Source organism: Argiope bruennichi, chromosome 2 (genome assembly GCF_947563725.1).
Source record: "Argiope bruennichi chromosome 2, qqArgBrue1.1, whole genome shotgun sequence".
Taxonomy (NCBI): Eukaryota; Metazoa; Arthropoda; class Arachnida; order Araneae; family Araneidae; genus Argiope; species Argiope bruennichi.
The window spans coordinates 132,458,568-132,474,844 of record NC_079152.1 but is presented as its reverse complement, the minus strand read 5'-3'; the positions used below and the strand labels follow the sequence as shown (position 1 = coordinate 132,474,844).

Sequence of the window (16,277 nt, the reverse complement as noted above, 5' to 3'; positions counted from 1 at the left end):
TAACGTATTAAAGGTAAATAATGATTGTAGTCTCCCAGCGCCATCTATTGAGTGATCTAATATGCAAGGAAAGTTCTATTTTTATTTTTGGTAAAGGATAAATCCCAAACCATACCTTGTTTAATTAAAAAGTTGACGTTACAGTAATTTTTCGGAAATTCATTTTTCATTAAATTTTTAATGAGTTTATTTGATACATCAGTATAGGAATTTTTGTTATTGCAAACCCTTTTGATGCTGTTAACTTGTGAAAAAATTAGATTTTTTAAAATTTTAGAGTTTAGATTAGAATGATAATTTCAAAGTTTTGTTATTTTAAAGTTGAATTCATTCCTTTTATCGTAGATACCAACAATTGCTTTATCATTAGCAATTTCGATTTTTAAATCCAGGAACGTAGCCTCAAGTTGATTTTTATTTGTTTTTGTTAGAATTAAATCTTTTGGGTAGCAATTGGTAACAATATTAGTATTGTCGAAGTTAATCAAAAGCAGGTCAACAATATACCTCCACCCGTTTATTGAATTATATTAAATTATTTTTTTTCTCATAGTAATGTAGGAAAATATTAGCTATAGCACTTGAGAAAGCTGTTCCCATTGGAATGCCCTTTGCTTTTTTATAAAAATTAATACCATTAAAAACGTAATTTTCAGTAATATTAAAATTACATAACTCAAGCTAGTTATTTTTAGGAATAACATCTTCATTTAAATATTCGTCATATAGAACACTACAGACAACTATTAATTTTTCATGAGGTAGATGGGTGTATAAATTTTCGAAATCATAAGTATTAATTTTATTAATGTTGTTATCTTTAAGAAAATCTAGTACTTATTTGTTACTAGAAATTATAAAATTGTCTTCATCTTTGATTTTTCCAGGATAATTTTTAAATATTTAAAGCTCTTAATTCTTAAATTCTTCTTCTAATTAATTCTTAAATATTTAAAGTTATATAGTAATTATAACTGCCAGTGCTACAAGTCACGAATCTGAATTTTAATGGTTTTTATAAAATTTAACTGTTGGGAATAAATAAGGATAGTTTAAAGAGTAAGTCTTAATTTGAGGTTTTTTTTTTTTTTTTTTTTTTTTTTTTGTTGCGAAAGCTAGTATTCTTTTATCTAATTCCTTTTTCCCGGTGTTCTTAAAATATAAGTTTCATTAGAGTTATATTCATTAATTAAAAGTTCTTTATAATAATATTCTTTATAATAAAAAGTTCTTTATAATATTACAAATTAAATAGAAATTATTTGCTGATTTATCTATGACTGTAATAACAAGTTTTTTTTTAAATTTTTTTATTTCGTTTTTTAATGTTTTGCTAAAATAAATCCCGCGTTCTTTAGATCTGTTAATATCAGTATTCATTTTTATTTTTATTTCCTCTAAAATTCTCACTTTCCATTCTCCAAAACCTTTCGCAGGCCAATGGTATTTTCTAGATAATTTAGCAAAAAAAATTTCCAAATATTTACCAATAGAAATTAAAATTTCATTATCGTTTATTTGTTCTCTTAATCTAAATTCAGTTCCTCTTTCCTCTGGATTCAATAATTTTTAAATTACCTGTAATAATATGACATTTCTCAACATCTATAAAATCTTTAAAGTTTTCTTTATTACAGTAACAATCGGTTTTATTTATTTTTAAAATAACTAACTGGCTAGAGATAAAATAACTGGCTAGAGTTATGTAATTTTAATATTACTGAAAATTACGTGTTTAATGGAATCAATTTTTATAAACAAGTAAAGGGCATTCCAATGGGAACAACATTATAAAGTGCTTTAGCTAATATTTTCCTACATTACTATGAGAATAAAATAATTAAATATAATTTAATAAACAGGTGGAGGTATATTGATGACCTGCTTATGATTAACTTCGACAATACTAATATTGTTACCAATTGGTACCCAAAAGATTTAATTCTAACAAAACCAAATAAAAATCAACTTGACGCTACCTTCCTGGGTTTAAAAATCGAAATTGCTAATGATAAAACAATAGTTGGTATATACGATAAAAGGGATGAATTCAACTTTAAAATTACAAAACTATGTAACTATCAATCGAATCTAAACTCTAAAATTTTCAAAACTCTAATTTTCTCACAAGCTAGCAGGATCAAAAGGGTTAGCAATAACAAAAATTCCTATATTGATGCATCAAATAAACTCATTAAAAATGTAATTAAAAATGAATTTCCGAAAAATTACTGTAATGTCAACTTTCTTATTAAACAAGGTATGGTTTGGGATTATTACTTTATGTAAAATAAAAATAGGACTATCCTTGCATATTAGATGACTTAATAGATGGCGCTGGGAGACTACAATCATTATTTACCTTTAATACGTTAGCTTTGTGTTTTTAAAAAGCGGGAACCACAAAGAATTACAATCGATAGCTTAAAATTTTCTTGCCTGCTGTTGTTATGTGCTTTACTTTTTGTTTTCCTTTAGTGGTTTAAGTGCTTTAGTGTTTATTGTTATTTTGTTATTGTATTTTTACTTATTAGTGGTTATTTTCTTCTAATTTGTTGTTTTGTATTGTCCTTTCTGTAAAAATGGTTTATCTCTTAGGCCTAATTACAGGGGATTTTCGGGTCACGAGTAATCATTATTAGACTTTTTGTCTGTGTTCCATCACAGAAAAAAAAATCCCTTTTTTTGAATCCCTGCTTGAGGGTGACCCATGAAAAAGTCTTCAGGCTGGATTCTTTTTTTATTTAGTTTATTTGATTTTCCTATTAACTTGATTTTAATACTTTTGTATCAATTCATCTGTGTTTTAGAAGTAGCTGCATTTGCTCTCTCTAAATACCATGAAGTTTTTCCTGTTCTTTTTTTGGTTTTAGTTTGAATAAGAAATTATTTTTAGTTACGATTCCGAAACTATTTCGTTTCGTTTTCATTTTGGTTTCGTTTTCAAAATATTTCTTACTTTAGATTGGTTACTTATATATATATATATATATATATATATATATATATATACAGGGTGTTGGAGAGCTGTTGGAAAATTAAAAAATTGATAAAAAAATAATAAATGGTGTTTCAAATATGATTTTTTTTTATGTGAAAACACATTCTTAAATGCTATTTTTCATGTAAGTAACATGCCGATTTCATGAACCAGATAGTCGTAAATTATTGAAAACGAAAAAATAGTCTAGAACCCTTATCTTCAAAAATATTAAAACTTTAAGAAAAATAAAAGCTTGAAAATATAAAGAATTTTATACTCTTTAATTTGATATAAGTCTGTGGTGTGAAAATTGAAGAAGTTTTAAAATATTCAAAAAAAAAAAACTAAAATGTTTGCCGGTTAACATCGCTGCAACATCGGCACCGATGTTTACAGAAGGTATTGCAAAATTCTACCAAAAAATTCTGTGAAGTGATAATAGGCAAAAAGGCGATAAGAATTTCCAAAGAAATAAATATAAAGTCGCAAAAGATGGTGGAAATTTATTTGGTGGAATACATATACAGCATACATTTGCAGCACAGACATTTTAATATTAGAAAGACTGTAGTATGAGAGGAGACGATGGGAAGCTTTTATAAAAGTTACTCAATGCTTCGGCCGCGAAGGTCATTACACAACCGACACCGACGTTTAAAGGACAGCTGGACGCGCTCAAACATACCAACTGATCCTGCGATTTCTCCAACAGTGACGACGATCCGTGCTACGAGATCTTCCACTGTATCCAAAGGTGTCTGATAAACAAGAGATTTCATGAGGCCCAGAATAAGAAATCCAAGGGATTGGGGTCCGGGGAAAGTGGTGGCCAATCAACAGATCGGAGATAAAATCTGAGAGTAAAATTCTTGCAGGAAAGAGTGCATCTTCCTGTGTGGCACCAAGCATCCAGCGTTTCGAATACCCAATTCAACTGCAACTGATCGCATTCTTGTCGATGGGGTATCGGCAAAATTCTTCAAATATCATTTTTCTGTTTCAGGTGTGCGCACACTGCGTTCTTACCCTGCATTTGGATTCATTATTTTGATGGATCCTGTCTCCAGTAACCGTCCATCAATATTTACCAAGATGCTGTGATGTGGACAAAGCCTACTTGGATATTTCTCTTGATATATTCTTTGTGCTAGGCGTCCATCACCATCCACTCGGCCATAAATTAAATGCATATCCGCATATTCGTCATTAGTGAAATTTGACACTTTGTTTATGAATGAAAGTTATCGACTATCAATTTTGCACTACTCTTTAATGAATACAAACTGCTTTTATACGCATCGAATTATAAATTCTGCAATGCTCGCCACTTTTATATTCCCGTAACGCATGGAAAATTTACATACGAGAAAGCTTCTTCTTCTCGACTACCTTCTTCCAAATCCTCGCATTCATGGGGCCATTCTTTTCGCCAGGCTAATTGTCTCTTCTAATGTCTGTTTTTGCGAGTTTCAAAGAATAAACGTCTCCTGCTACCCAATGTTTTATGATAATTTTTCATCTCCTTAATGCCTACTACTATAACTTCTCTAAATTTACCTTTCGAATTTGGCAACACCCTCTGTAAACAACGGTGCTGATGTTGCAGCAATGTTTCCCGGCAAACATTTTAGTATTTCCTGAATATCTTAAAACCTCCTCAGTTTTCACACTATAGACTTATATCAAATTAAAGAGTATAACATACTTCATATTTTCAAACTTATATTTTTCTTAAAGTTTAAATATTTTTGAAGATAAGGGTTCTAAACTACTTTTTCGTTTTCAATAATTTACGACCCCCTGGTTCATCAAATCGGCATGTTACTTACATGAAAAGCAGCCTTTAAGAATGTGCTTTCACTTTTAAAAAATTCATATTTGAAAACTATTTGTTATTTTTTTAAATTATCTTGTAGAAAACGATTTAGTAGAGCAGAACATTTTTCCATATCTAATTTACTGGCGCCATCTATTTTCTTTAAAGTGAAATACCTTTTATAATGTCAGCTATTTATATATATATATATATTGGTAGATGTGCAGACTCAGATCTCATATGTGTATTATATTATTTCGAGTATATTTAATAAACTATAAAACTCAATACTTATATAAACAATATTCGATCTCTCGATGTTTTAGTGTTCAAATATGAGCAGGAAAATGTGGAAATTATGACTCAATGTAAATTAGATCAACGTTTATATGGCGCAAATGTTTCTTCTTACAGTCTAAGGGAACAAAAGACAGCATTATTTTTCATTAATATAATTTTTTACATAAAAATTTTAACCAAACCATTTTTATTTCAGGGTAAACTGTTTATACTATGGAATATAGTTCTTGAAAAATATTTAGCTTTATTTGATACGGTAAGTATTCATGTGTCTAAAATGATATTATCAATGATTCCAATGTTTTCTTCAGTTTGTCAAATAATTCTTCGGGTAATTCTTATTGCCATAATCTATAAAAGATTTTAGGAAGATACGCTGTTGGACTTGGAAACATGCCTTTTTAAAAGTAGGCAAACTGCAATCATATAAAAAATATTTTTGGGTAATTTTGAAATTTTTCAATTACAATCCCCGATTAATAATTTTTGAAATAATTCTGAACAATGAGGAATCCCCAGATAAAAGACAAATCATTTCAAAATAACTGAGGATATAAAAGAAAACGGTTTAGGGGCTATTTCAGTATATACAACAGTAGCATAAAGGTTCATCCATACATATTTCTCCTTTTTTGAAATCTTTTTTTAATTTAAATTCATTTATAACTTTAAATTCCATTTTATTCAGTCGTATGCTGTAACTTTACTCTAATGAAAAACATATTTTTGAAGTTCTCCTTTGGAAGCGACAAAACATGACTAAAGAAGAATTTGAAATAAATTATTTTTATTTGTGAAGGTATCCGAACAAGTTCGGAACAACTTTTTAGAAACACATGGTGTAGACATACTTTAACAATATTTCTGGGTTTAAGACTATTCATGATTAGCAATAAAATGTCAAAGTTTGAAATAAAAATTAATAATTTTTGAAAATTGATATTTATTAGCAGAAATTTAAGCTAAATATTAAAAAAAAAATTCAAAGTAGCTACACCGAAAATTGTTACTCTCATTTGAAAAAAACCTTACGCCAAAATAAACTACGTAGTTTTCTCTAGGGAATGAACTACAAGTTCATGGTTATAATAATAAACTAAAAAATTTAGAACGTGTCGAAAATTTATGACATTTTTAGTAAATTTATGACGTTATTATTCAAACAATAGACTGTAAATTTAAAAAAAAATATTCACTCAATCTAAATTCTTTTAGTTGATTCCCTGGCAAATAGTACAAAGAAAAAAATCCACCAAATTTCATAGTAATATGTTTGTTATATTTTGAGTTATTTGACTTGAAGTGAGCAAAAAATAAGTAAAAATCGATTTTGAGAAAATCCATTTAAAGTATATAGTAAAATGTTTTAATAATAAATTATGAATTTACATATTTAAAATTCACCATATGTATAGATTATACCTTTTTCCTCCTCAACGTTTAATAATTTTCCTTTTCTTAATCTTTTTTCTGGCAATTTTTCATTTGACAGTGAATGTCGCCTAGATTCATTTATTCTGTTTTTGTCAAACTGAGCAAATGCTCTAACTGCTTTTGCATTAGGATACACTCTAATAACCTTAAGGATATTCAGTAATCCTATAAAACCTTCTTTAAAATGTATTACAGAGATAAATGCCCCTAATCTGATGGTTCGGAGCTCAACAAAAACTTTAGGTACAAATTTCCACAAAACACCGTAGAAACTCTCATTGCGATTTTACGGTTTTTCGTGCAAACACTTCTTTTACATTTTTTATCACACAGTTTCATGCATTATAGTTTTATGACATTCAAAATATTTTGTGGGAGTCCCTTTGACTTGTCGCTGTAATCTAATTTATTACACGCAGCTCTTTGAAATTTGCACCAACGCACCAACTGTTGGGCCCAGTTGGGCATTGACCATGCATAGGCTGTTTTTCATTTGAGCAGCGACGAAAAAAGGACGCAATGACTGCGCTTTGCATTTCTTGCAAATTGTTTACATTACTACGAATTGCAATTCCGTTATAATTTTGCGATTTGTCAGTAAAAATATCAGTAATTCTGCATTCCACACAATTTCCAAAAGTGGCATTAGTTTAATTACTTCATTAAAAGTTTACTAAAATTATACTTAAAACTAAATTTCTGTTTATACAAATTTTTAACAGGTTTTCAGCTTTTTAAATCGGTTCTTTCGGTTGTTTAAATGCCCAGTTCCGGTTTACCTATCATTACGAAAATATTAATATCTTGACTTCTAATTAAGGTAGAGATAAAAGTAAACCCGTTTGGGATAGCTCCAAGATTAGTATATCCAATAAAAGGATTTTTAAGAAATGCCAATTTTAGTGAAAATAGGCCTTTTTAACGAGTTTGGATAGCTTAACAACAAAAATTAAATAATAAATAATTAAATAGTATTAACGAAACATATTGTTTAAAATAATAAAAAATTCTAAATAAACTTAACAATTAACATCAATAAAAGAAATTTAAATCAAAACATTTTAGGAGCAGCTAAGGAATATTAGGACAGGTAGTGATTGCCTAAAATATTTCCTTTTTATAACTGAAATATTAATGAAATAATAGTATTGATTTACATTCGGCAATATTATGTCATTTGTTATTCAAATTTAGACCAAAGAAAAATCATTTTTAAAAGCTTCGGTTTATACCTAATCTCCTTTCACCAGAATGAGTGTTGAATAAAATTAATTATACTACTAAGGTTTTGTTTCATTTTTAAAAATCCATTTTACCAACGTTGAGTAACACAGAAGGACCTTCTTTGGTGTATTATTTTATGTTCAACGCAATATAATTGCACATATTTTTACAAAATTTGGCTTCTGCGCTTTTTATATTAATTATAAACCCCAAGAATCATTTCTACGTTTACAATCGACTCATATTTGCTTCCAACGAAACAGCTTGTAATATAAGCTGAGTAGAATCTATTAAATGCAAGAATTTGTCCTCTTACCAATACAATCTTTCCTTTATACATTTAATATATATAATATGTAATATATATAATGCTGCAAGAAATATTTGTTCTCTAAATCACATCTGTGTATTCAAGAGAGATGCAGGAATAATTAAATCCATTGTTTAATGTTCCATTTTTGTGAAACTCAGATGTGCAAAATGAGATATTCGGAAAGTGCCTTTTAAAAAATTTGTAATTATTCTATTGAATAATTTATTTTATTTCTATATAATTTTAATTTACCACTTTTCAGATTTTCTTTGTGCTACGCAAGAAGCAAAATCAGATATCATTTCTTCATGTTTACCATCACATTGTCACTTGTTTACTAGTTACCTGGATTGGGGCAGCACCTGACCTAAGTACTTCATTACGTCTTTTAATTTTCTTTTATCAACTTATTTTTCTGATTTTTTACTTGATACCCAGAGTTCTATATGTAGTATTCTTACTTTGTACTTTCATGATGAAACCGCAAGTTTTTCATAGTTCCATTCAATACTTATTCCAAAATTGAAAAGTTTACAAGATAGCAACTTTCATGTAATAAGAACGATAGTATAATTTTATATATTATCTCTTTGGTCTGAAAACAACTAGAGAGTTCTTCCGTATACAACAGTTTAATTTCACATTAAAGATAAGGATGGTGCTTAAATCAATGGAGAGAAAACATTCCTGGAGCATAGTGAGGCCATAGAAACAGAATACAAACTATTGACACGCAGCTATGCACAAAAAGACAAACTCAATGGCATCAGAATAAAACTGGTTGTCAGGTACAATAGTATAATAAATAATAACAAAACACAGAAGGACAAAAGCAAGATAAAATGAAAGAAAATATTATTAAAATATAAACATATCCAAACACCTTCTGTATTATCGTAATATTTTTTTTATAATATCGTTCCAATTTCAATTTAGGAAACAGCAATGTTTAAAAATGAGCGAAATTAAAAAACCTTTAAATTTCTTTAAAAATTCTTTTTAATTTTGAAATTAAACATTAGGTTAAGAGCATTAAAATTTCAAATAGATGCCCAAAGCACACTTTAAGGGGGTCCGGGACACATAAATCTTCAAATTTTCGAAATTCTTTTTAGCTGAAAAAATTCTGCATGCGTTTTTGCTTAAAATAACAATAAAATCATGTTTCTATCTTAATTAGAACTAGAGATATCATAATTTTTGTTGACCACTGCTTTGAAATTCCAACTGTCAAAAAGGCGTTGCCATGGCAATTTCATCTCTTTAAATGTAAACAAACATTTCCTGGCGTTGTTTTAGCGTAATTTTTGATTTTTTGGAAATAAATTTTTAAAGAATTTATTTTAAATCCTAGATTTAGTTTGTATACAACTCAACTCCTTCAATAATGAAATGAAACGAAGAGATTCAGTGTTTATTTGAACCTCTGTGTTTACATTTCATGAGACAACGTGCTTTTTAGTTCCCTGCTCTAAAGTTTGTTTTCTTCTAATTTTTTCTGAAAGTTTACGCAGTTATTTGGTTTCATAAGCTGTTAAAATGGGTAGAAAAAGGAAATCTCAACTTTTGCGGTCTGAAATCATGAAAAAAAATCAAAAACAAAACTTGGATTGTGATACTTTGGTAGCTGCTGAAAGCAAAGTTGTTAAACGTTTGGATGAGCGAAACACAATTTCTTCAGTGAAGAAAAACTTGCCTGAAGAAGTAAATGAAAATTACATCATTTTAAAACAGTCTGTATTGCATGATATTTTATTAAGTTGTTGTTGTATCTATTGCAAACAGAATACATTAGAACTTCACATTGGCAAACAGTTTGGTTTGGCCCAAGATATAAATGTAACTTGCAAGAACTGTTTTTTTTAATTTTCAAAGAACTCTTCTACGAATGTGATTGAAAATAAGAAAAGCTCATACGATATTAATCGCAGAACAGTGGTTGCTATGACTGAACTGGGAAAAGGACATGCAGGACTTGAAAAATTTTCTTGTATAATGAACTTGCCTTGCATGGATTCTAAATCTTTCACTAGACATTTAAAATCTTTTCATTCTTCTACTCTAGAAAACTTTCAAGAACAACAGAAAGACACTTTAAAAACAGTTAAAGAAGTTCATGGCCTTCTATCCAAATCTTCATCTAATATTTTGGATATAGCTGTAAGCTATGATGCTACTTGGCATAAAAGAGGTCACACGTCAAATTACGCTGTGTGGTGTGTGATCGACGTGCTGACCGGATATGTAATTGATAACCAGGTTTCATCGAAAGTTTGTAATCACTGTATTCAAACGAAGAAAGCTTTAGGTAAAGATTCACCGGAATTCGCTGTGTGGCAAAAAGGTCATGCTCCATCTTGTGATGTTAATTACGTTGGATCTTCTGGAGGAATGGAGGTAAATATGGTTTTGAAATTATGGAAGAATTCCGAAAAACTAGGATTTCGATACGTGGAACTGGTTGGAGATGGAGACACTAAAACATTCCTCGACCTAAAAGCTTCAAATGTTTATGGTAAGGAAGTCTCGATACAAAAAATAGAATGCATAAATCATGTTGGGAAAAGGATGGGGACTGCTTTGAGAAATTTAGTAGATGCTGAAAAGAAAAGAGGCTTTACACTCGGTGGAAAGAAATATGGCAGTCTAAGTGACGCAACAATAAAAAAAATTACCAGGTATTACCGTAATTCAATTATAAGAAATAAAAACAACGTTAAAGCTATGAAAAGGGATATTTATGCTATTCTTCAACACTGCAGCTCTACAGACTCAAAACCAAAACATACGACTTGCCCTGCTGGAAAAGAATCTTGGTGTTTTTATCAACGAGCCATTGCTTCAAATCAAAAACCTGCTGCACATAAAAAAGCTTTAAAAACCCCGTTGCGTGAAAATATAATTGTGAAAATGATGCCTATTTTTCAAAGACTGGCCTTGGATAGTCTTTTAGAGCGTTGTTCAAAAGGGGAAACTCAAAACAGAAATGAGTCTCTGCACAACATGATTTGGACCCGTTGTCCCAAAAATATGAACGGTTCAAAAGTTAGAGTTGACATTGCTGCGGCTAGAGGAATAACAGATTTTAATAAGGGAATCAAACCCTCAACTTTAAGTATGTTCAACTCTGATTTCCTTTCCCCATGCCAATCGTCTCTCAGTATGTTAAAGAAAGTGCAAACGCGACATCTCCGAAAGGCATTATTTAAGTCGACCGAGACTTTTAAGTTATATCGGAAAACGGTTGAACTTTCAAAAATTAAATTAAACCAAACACTTGTGAGGAAGGGAGGTGTCTCTTATGCATCTGGAAGCTTTTAAAGGTATTTAAATAGTTTTAATTCTTATAAATTTTATTTTTAAACTTTAAACGCATTTTTAACCAGGTTGCTTTTTTTCATTATTTGTTGTGATCAAATTGATATAAGTCCAGATCATATAAAGATAGAGGTCTGAAATTTGAAACACATACTTTTCAAACTGTTTACTTTAATTTTGATTCAACAAATTTTTAAAAAAAATTACTTTTCAAGATATGAATTTTTTTAAAAAAAGTACCCAAGATTTTTTCAAAATTTTCATTCAAATTTTTTTAATTAATATTTTTTAAATTGCCGAATCAAAATGAAAGAATATATATTTGTGTTTGATTTAATGAAAAAATTTTGAAAATTGATCAAAAATATTTTGAGTTATATCAATTTAAAACAATGTCACTTTTTTCAAAAAAAATTTAAATTTTAAATTTAAAAAAAAAATTTGAAAACTTTTGTGTTGTGATTTTGCTTATTAATAAGATGGTTAATCAGTACAAAAAATTTCAAAATTTTAAATTAATTAATAAAAAAATTTTCAAAATGTGTCCTGGACCCCCTTAAACAATGACTACTTATTTGGAATAATAGACCATGTCGTCATACCTTCATATTCAATAAGGAAACTAGAAACCAGAATTGTATATTTGCAGCAATATTGAAAACGATTTTTGAATTTTTTTACAATAGTTAAATATATTGTTGTCGAATACGCTTAAAATACTCATTTATTTAATGCTTATAGAATATTTTCGAATTCATTAAAAGAAGATAAAATATTTTATCTACAATTAAGTTAAATCATCGAAAAGAATAGCTTGATGGAAAAATGGAAAATATCAAAAAGAAAATTATTTTCTTTTTCATATTTTCGGAAATTTTGGAGGAAAAATCATTAAAATTCCATTTAATTTTGAATTAATAATTTTAAATAGAATTTTTTAAAAAAGGATGAGAGGAGCATATTTCATCATCCTAGATACAATTGTGTTAAATGTGTTAGCACAAATTCTTACGCATATTCGGTAGAGCGCCAACACACACACTCAGATAATAATAAAGTAATCTCAGCTAATAATAAAATAATCTCAGCTAATAATAAAGATAATTGTGAGTGCATATCTGCGTCAGTGGTTGTCTTACTGTAAGACGGTTTGGCCAGAAGTAAATAACTCTGAAATATATATAATATATATATATTGGAAGATGGGAAAATGCATCTTTTTTTTTGTAATTTTGTATTTAATTTTTTTTAATTAAAAATATTCGAAATTTCAAACTTTTCTCATCATGACTTTAAAATTATTAGAGCTTAACATTTTTTTTACATTATTTGGAACTTCAAAATATCTAATTAATGAATTCTAAAATTATATGAATCATTTTATCAGTTGAAGAAATGCTCTAATTATAGTTAATAATATTTTATTTAGTTTCACTCAATAGATACATTTCTGAAAAATTATGAATTCTACATTTTATACAATGTTATAGTCATATAAATTATATCCAATAAAACATAATTTAAGCAATAATTTTTAAATAAAAAAATATCTTTCAATCTTCTAAAACAAAATATGTCCGAGTTTTGAAGCTTTGAACATCATTACTTTAGAACAATAAGAATTTCATTATTTTGAACCAATCAGGTTTGGGGAAAATGTGGGCACTCTTTGGCGCGAATCTTCTATTCAAATGTAGCCAGTTTAGAATTTGTTGTTTGAATTGATTTTTTTCATCACCTTAACATTAGCATCGAAAAGAAAAAAAAAATGTCTTTATATGAAGCGGCGATAAAAGAAATGTATTGCTTATAATTCATTTTTAACGATATTTTTACTTCCTTCCAGTGAACCTTTTTGCAACCCCACTTAACTCCCAATAAAAAAAAATTATACTGCTTTTAAACTTTTTGGTTATTATTATATAAAAAAATTTTTGAAAAATATTAAATAAAAAAATATTTTATAGAAATAAATGTAATTTGGGGCAATGCTTTTTTAGATCTGGCTCCTTTGATTGGTATGAAATTTGTATGACTTTCTTTTCAAGAATGTTTAATTTGAAAAATTAAAAATTAGCAAAAAATTTGAAAATATACTTCCATATTTTAAAAATGCATGGCTTTTATCTTATTTATTAAGTATTTTAATGCAGATTAAGAATTGTTTGTAAGATCATTATATTATTAAATGTATTGAAATAAATGAGGAAACTCATTTATCATTAATAATTCAAACTTTCAATTACTTATAAAACATCAGCTATTTACATAAAAAAACGAAATGTTATATGCATTTTTAACTATTCGAAACTGCTTGAAATTAAAAAATTGACTTGGACTAAATCCAAATATGCTGATGGCCATTAAATGGGAAGCAATTTCACATCCTTATAGAAAACATATTTCTACACTGACAGTTTTATTGTACGATAATTAGTTTTGGAATAAAAAGCAGTGCATGTCTTCTTCTTCAAAAGATTGTACAACAGCAATTTCAGCATCGTATTTTGAATGATTTAAGATATTAGTTTAATATCTTGAATATGTCTGACATTTATTGCACGTGTTGCTTTTTGAAGTAGACCTTTCGTGGAGTAGAAGCTATACTATTTTTTGAAAAGCATAAAAATTATTAACAGAAAATTATAGAAGTCTGCATAATGAATTGTCATTTGTTTTCTTTTTCATTTCAGTTTTCTTTATCATCATCAGCATGTTTCTGAATTCGTTTGTGCACGTCATCATGTACTTTTATTATGGATTATCAGCTTTTGGAAAGTCCATACAAAAATATTTGTGGTGGAAAAGATATCTAACAATAATACAAATTGAAAGTATTTGTCTCAAATCTCTAATTGATTACATTCATATATATATATGAATTTTAAAAAAGCATTTAAGATTTCACGGATAAAATAATTCTATATGGATCTATTAATATATGGAACAATTTTTAGTTGTTATTTTTTTTTCATCACAATACTTTATCAGTTTAGTCTCATGGACATTAAAAAATTGATCTAAAAATACCATATACAGCGCTGATACTTTTGAATTTTTGCGTCTAAAACTGTCAATCGACAGTTTCTGATCAAGAAGTCACTGGCCAAAGGTAAATTTAATGAAAATCAATCACAACCATATATATATATATATATATATATATATATATATATATATATATATATATATATATATATATATATACAAGGTGTATCCAATTTTGACCGACAAATTCAAAGAGGTGATAGTATGCCTCAAAAATATAAAAAAAATCACCATACAACATAGGGTCTCAAACGACGTTAAGTATGTAAAAAAAGCAAAAATATAGAAAGTGCGAGAATTGCTGGAAATTTTAAAAAATAAATAAATTAATTAAAAATTATGTTTCACCTCAGAACTCTTATTTGCAGTAATATTAAAACTTGAAGCAAAATAAAAGCTTGAAAATGTTATACTCTCTAATTTGATATAAGCATGTGATATGAAAACTGAGGAGTTTTTAAGATATTCAAGAAAAACTGAAACAGGCATCAGAAAACATTGCGGCAACATCGGTACCATTATTAGCAGGGGGGGGGGGTGTTGCCAAATTCGAAATATAAATTCTGAGTGGAGATAGTAGGTATTAAGGAGATGAAAAATTAACATAAAATAGAGGGTCGCAGTTGACATTTATTAAATGAAAATCGCAAAAACGGACGTCGAAAAGAGAATGAGCCTGATGAAGAAAATGGCCCTATGAATGCGAGAATTTGAAGCAAATATTTGAGAAGATAAAAGCCTTTTCGTGTATAAATTATCCATTCGTTCAAGGAAAACAAAGAAAGCGAGATAGATTTCATTAATGAACATTGTAGAAATGATGGTCGTTTTACTTTATTCCACAACAGCATGATAGATTTCACGAATGAAGAATATACGGATATGCAATTAACTTACGGTCGAGCGGATGGCAATGGACGCGTAACACAGAGAATATCAAGAGCAATATCCGATTTGGCATTGTCCGCACCTTTCCACGTTTGCAAACATCGATCCACAGCTATGGGAGACAGGATTCTTCAAAATACCAAGACCAAATTCAGGACAAGAACGCAGTGTGCGCACACTTGAAACAGAAAACAGCGCTTTGTCGATGCTCCATCTACAAAAAGACGATCAGTTGCAGCTGAACTGATTATTCGATACAAAACAATAAGGCTATGCATGCTGAAATATTAACCCTTTACAGTTACAGAAAGTCCGACTTCAATGCAATGATTATTATCAATTGCTGGTGGATTTCGCATGCTGGATGCTTGAGGACACACAGGAAGATGCATACGTTTCATCTAGAATTTTAATCTCAAATCAATCCTACTCTACGAGAGAAGACGTTTTAAATAGGCACAAAGCCAGTATTTAGTCATTCGATAATCCCCATATCATTATGTCGTCGAATGTACAAGTGTAATATTAACATCTGGAAAGGGATTACCGGATATTATCTATTGGGACTACATCTTCTGCCCGAACCTTTCACCTTGTTTTCTTACAGAGAGTTCCTCCGGATTACTATAGGGATTACCGCCAATTGTACGTTAGAACAATTGATTAATGCATGATGTTACAGCAGCACATTTTAATTGCATTCGTGAAATCTGTCATATTTGTGAATCAAGTTTAACGGCCATCAAGTCTGCAGTGCCCATTAATGAATATTTGTTTGCTGCTTTTAATGTTCTCTAACGCATGAAAAATTTGCATTCGAAAAGGCTTCTTCTTCTCTATTATCTTGTTCCTAATCCCCACACTCATAGGGCTACTCTCTTTGCCAGGTTCTTTGATTTCTTGACGTCTGTTTTTGCAATTTTAACTGAATAAGTTGCCTATGACCGTATGTT

General features: G+C 29.0%; 1 protein-coding gene across 1 annotated transcript in view; it reads left to right on the top strand.

Annotated features, from left to right (window-relative positions):
- Window positions 1-16,277, top strand: part of LOC129962431 (uncharacterized) — a 32,202-nt gene that overhangs the window by 12,172 nt on the left and 3,753 nt on the right. The window contains exons 4-5 of the mRNA XM_056076202.1: window positions 5,296-5,355; window positions 8,333-8,441. Coding sequence (XP_055932177.1) covers window positions 5,296-5,355; window positions 8,333-8,441 — 169 coding nt within the window. The remainder of the gene's footprint in view (window positions 1-5,295; window positions 5,356-8,332; window positions 8,442-16,277) is intronic.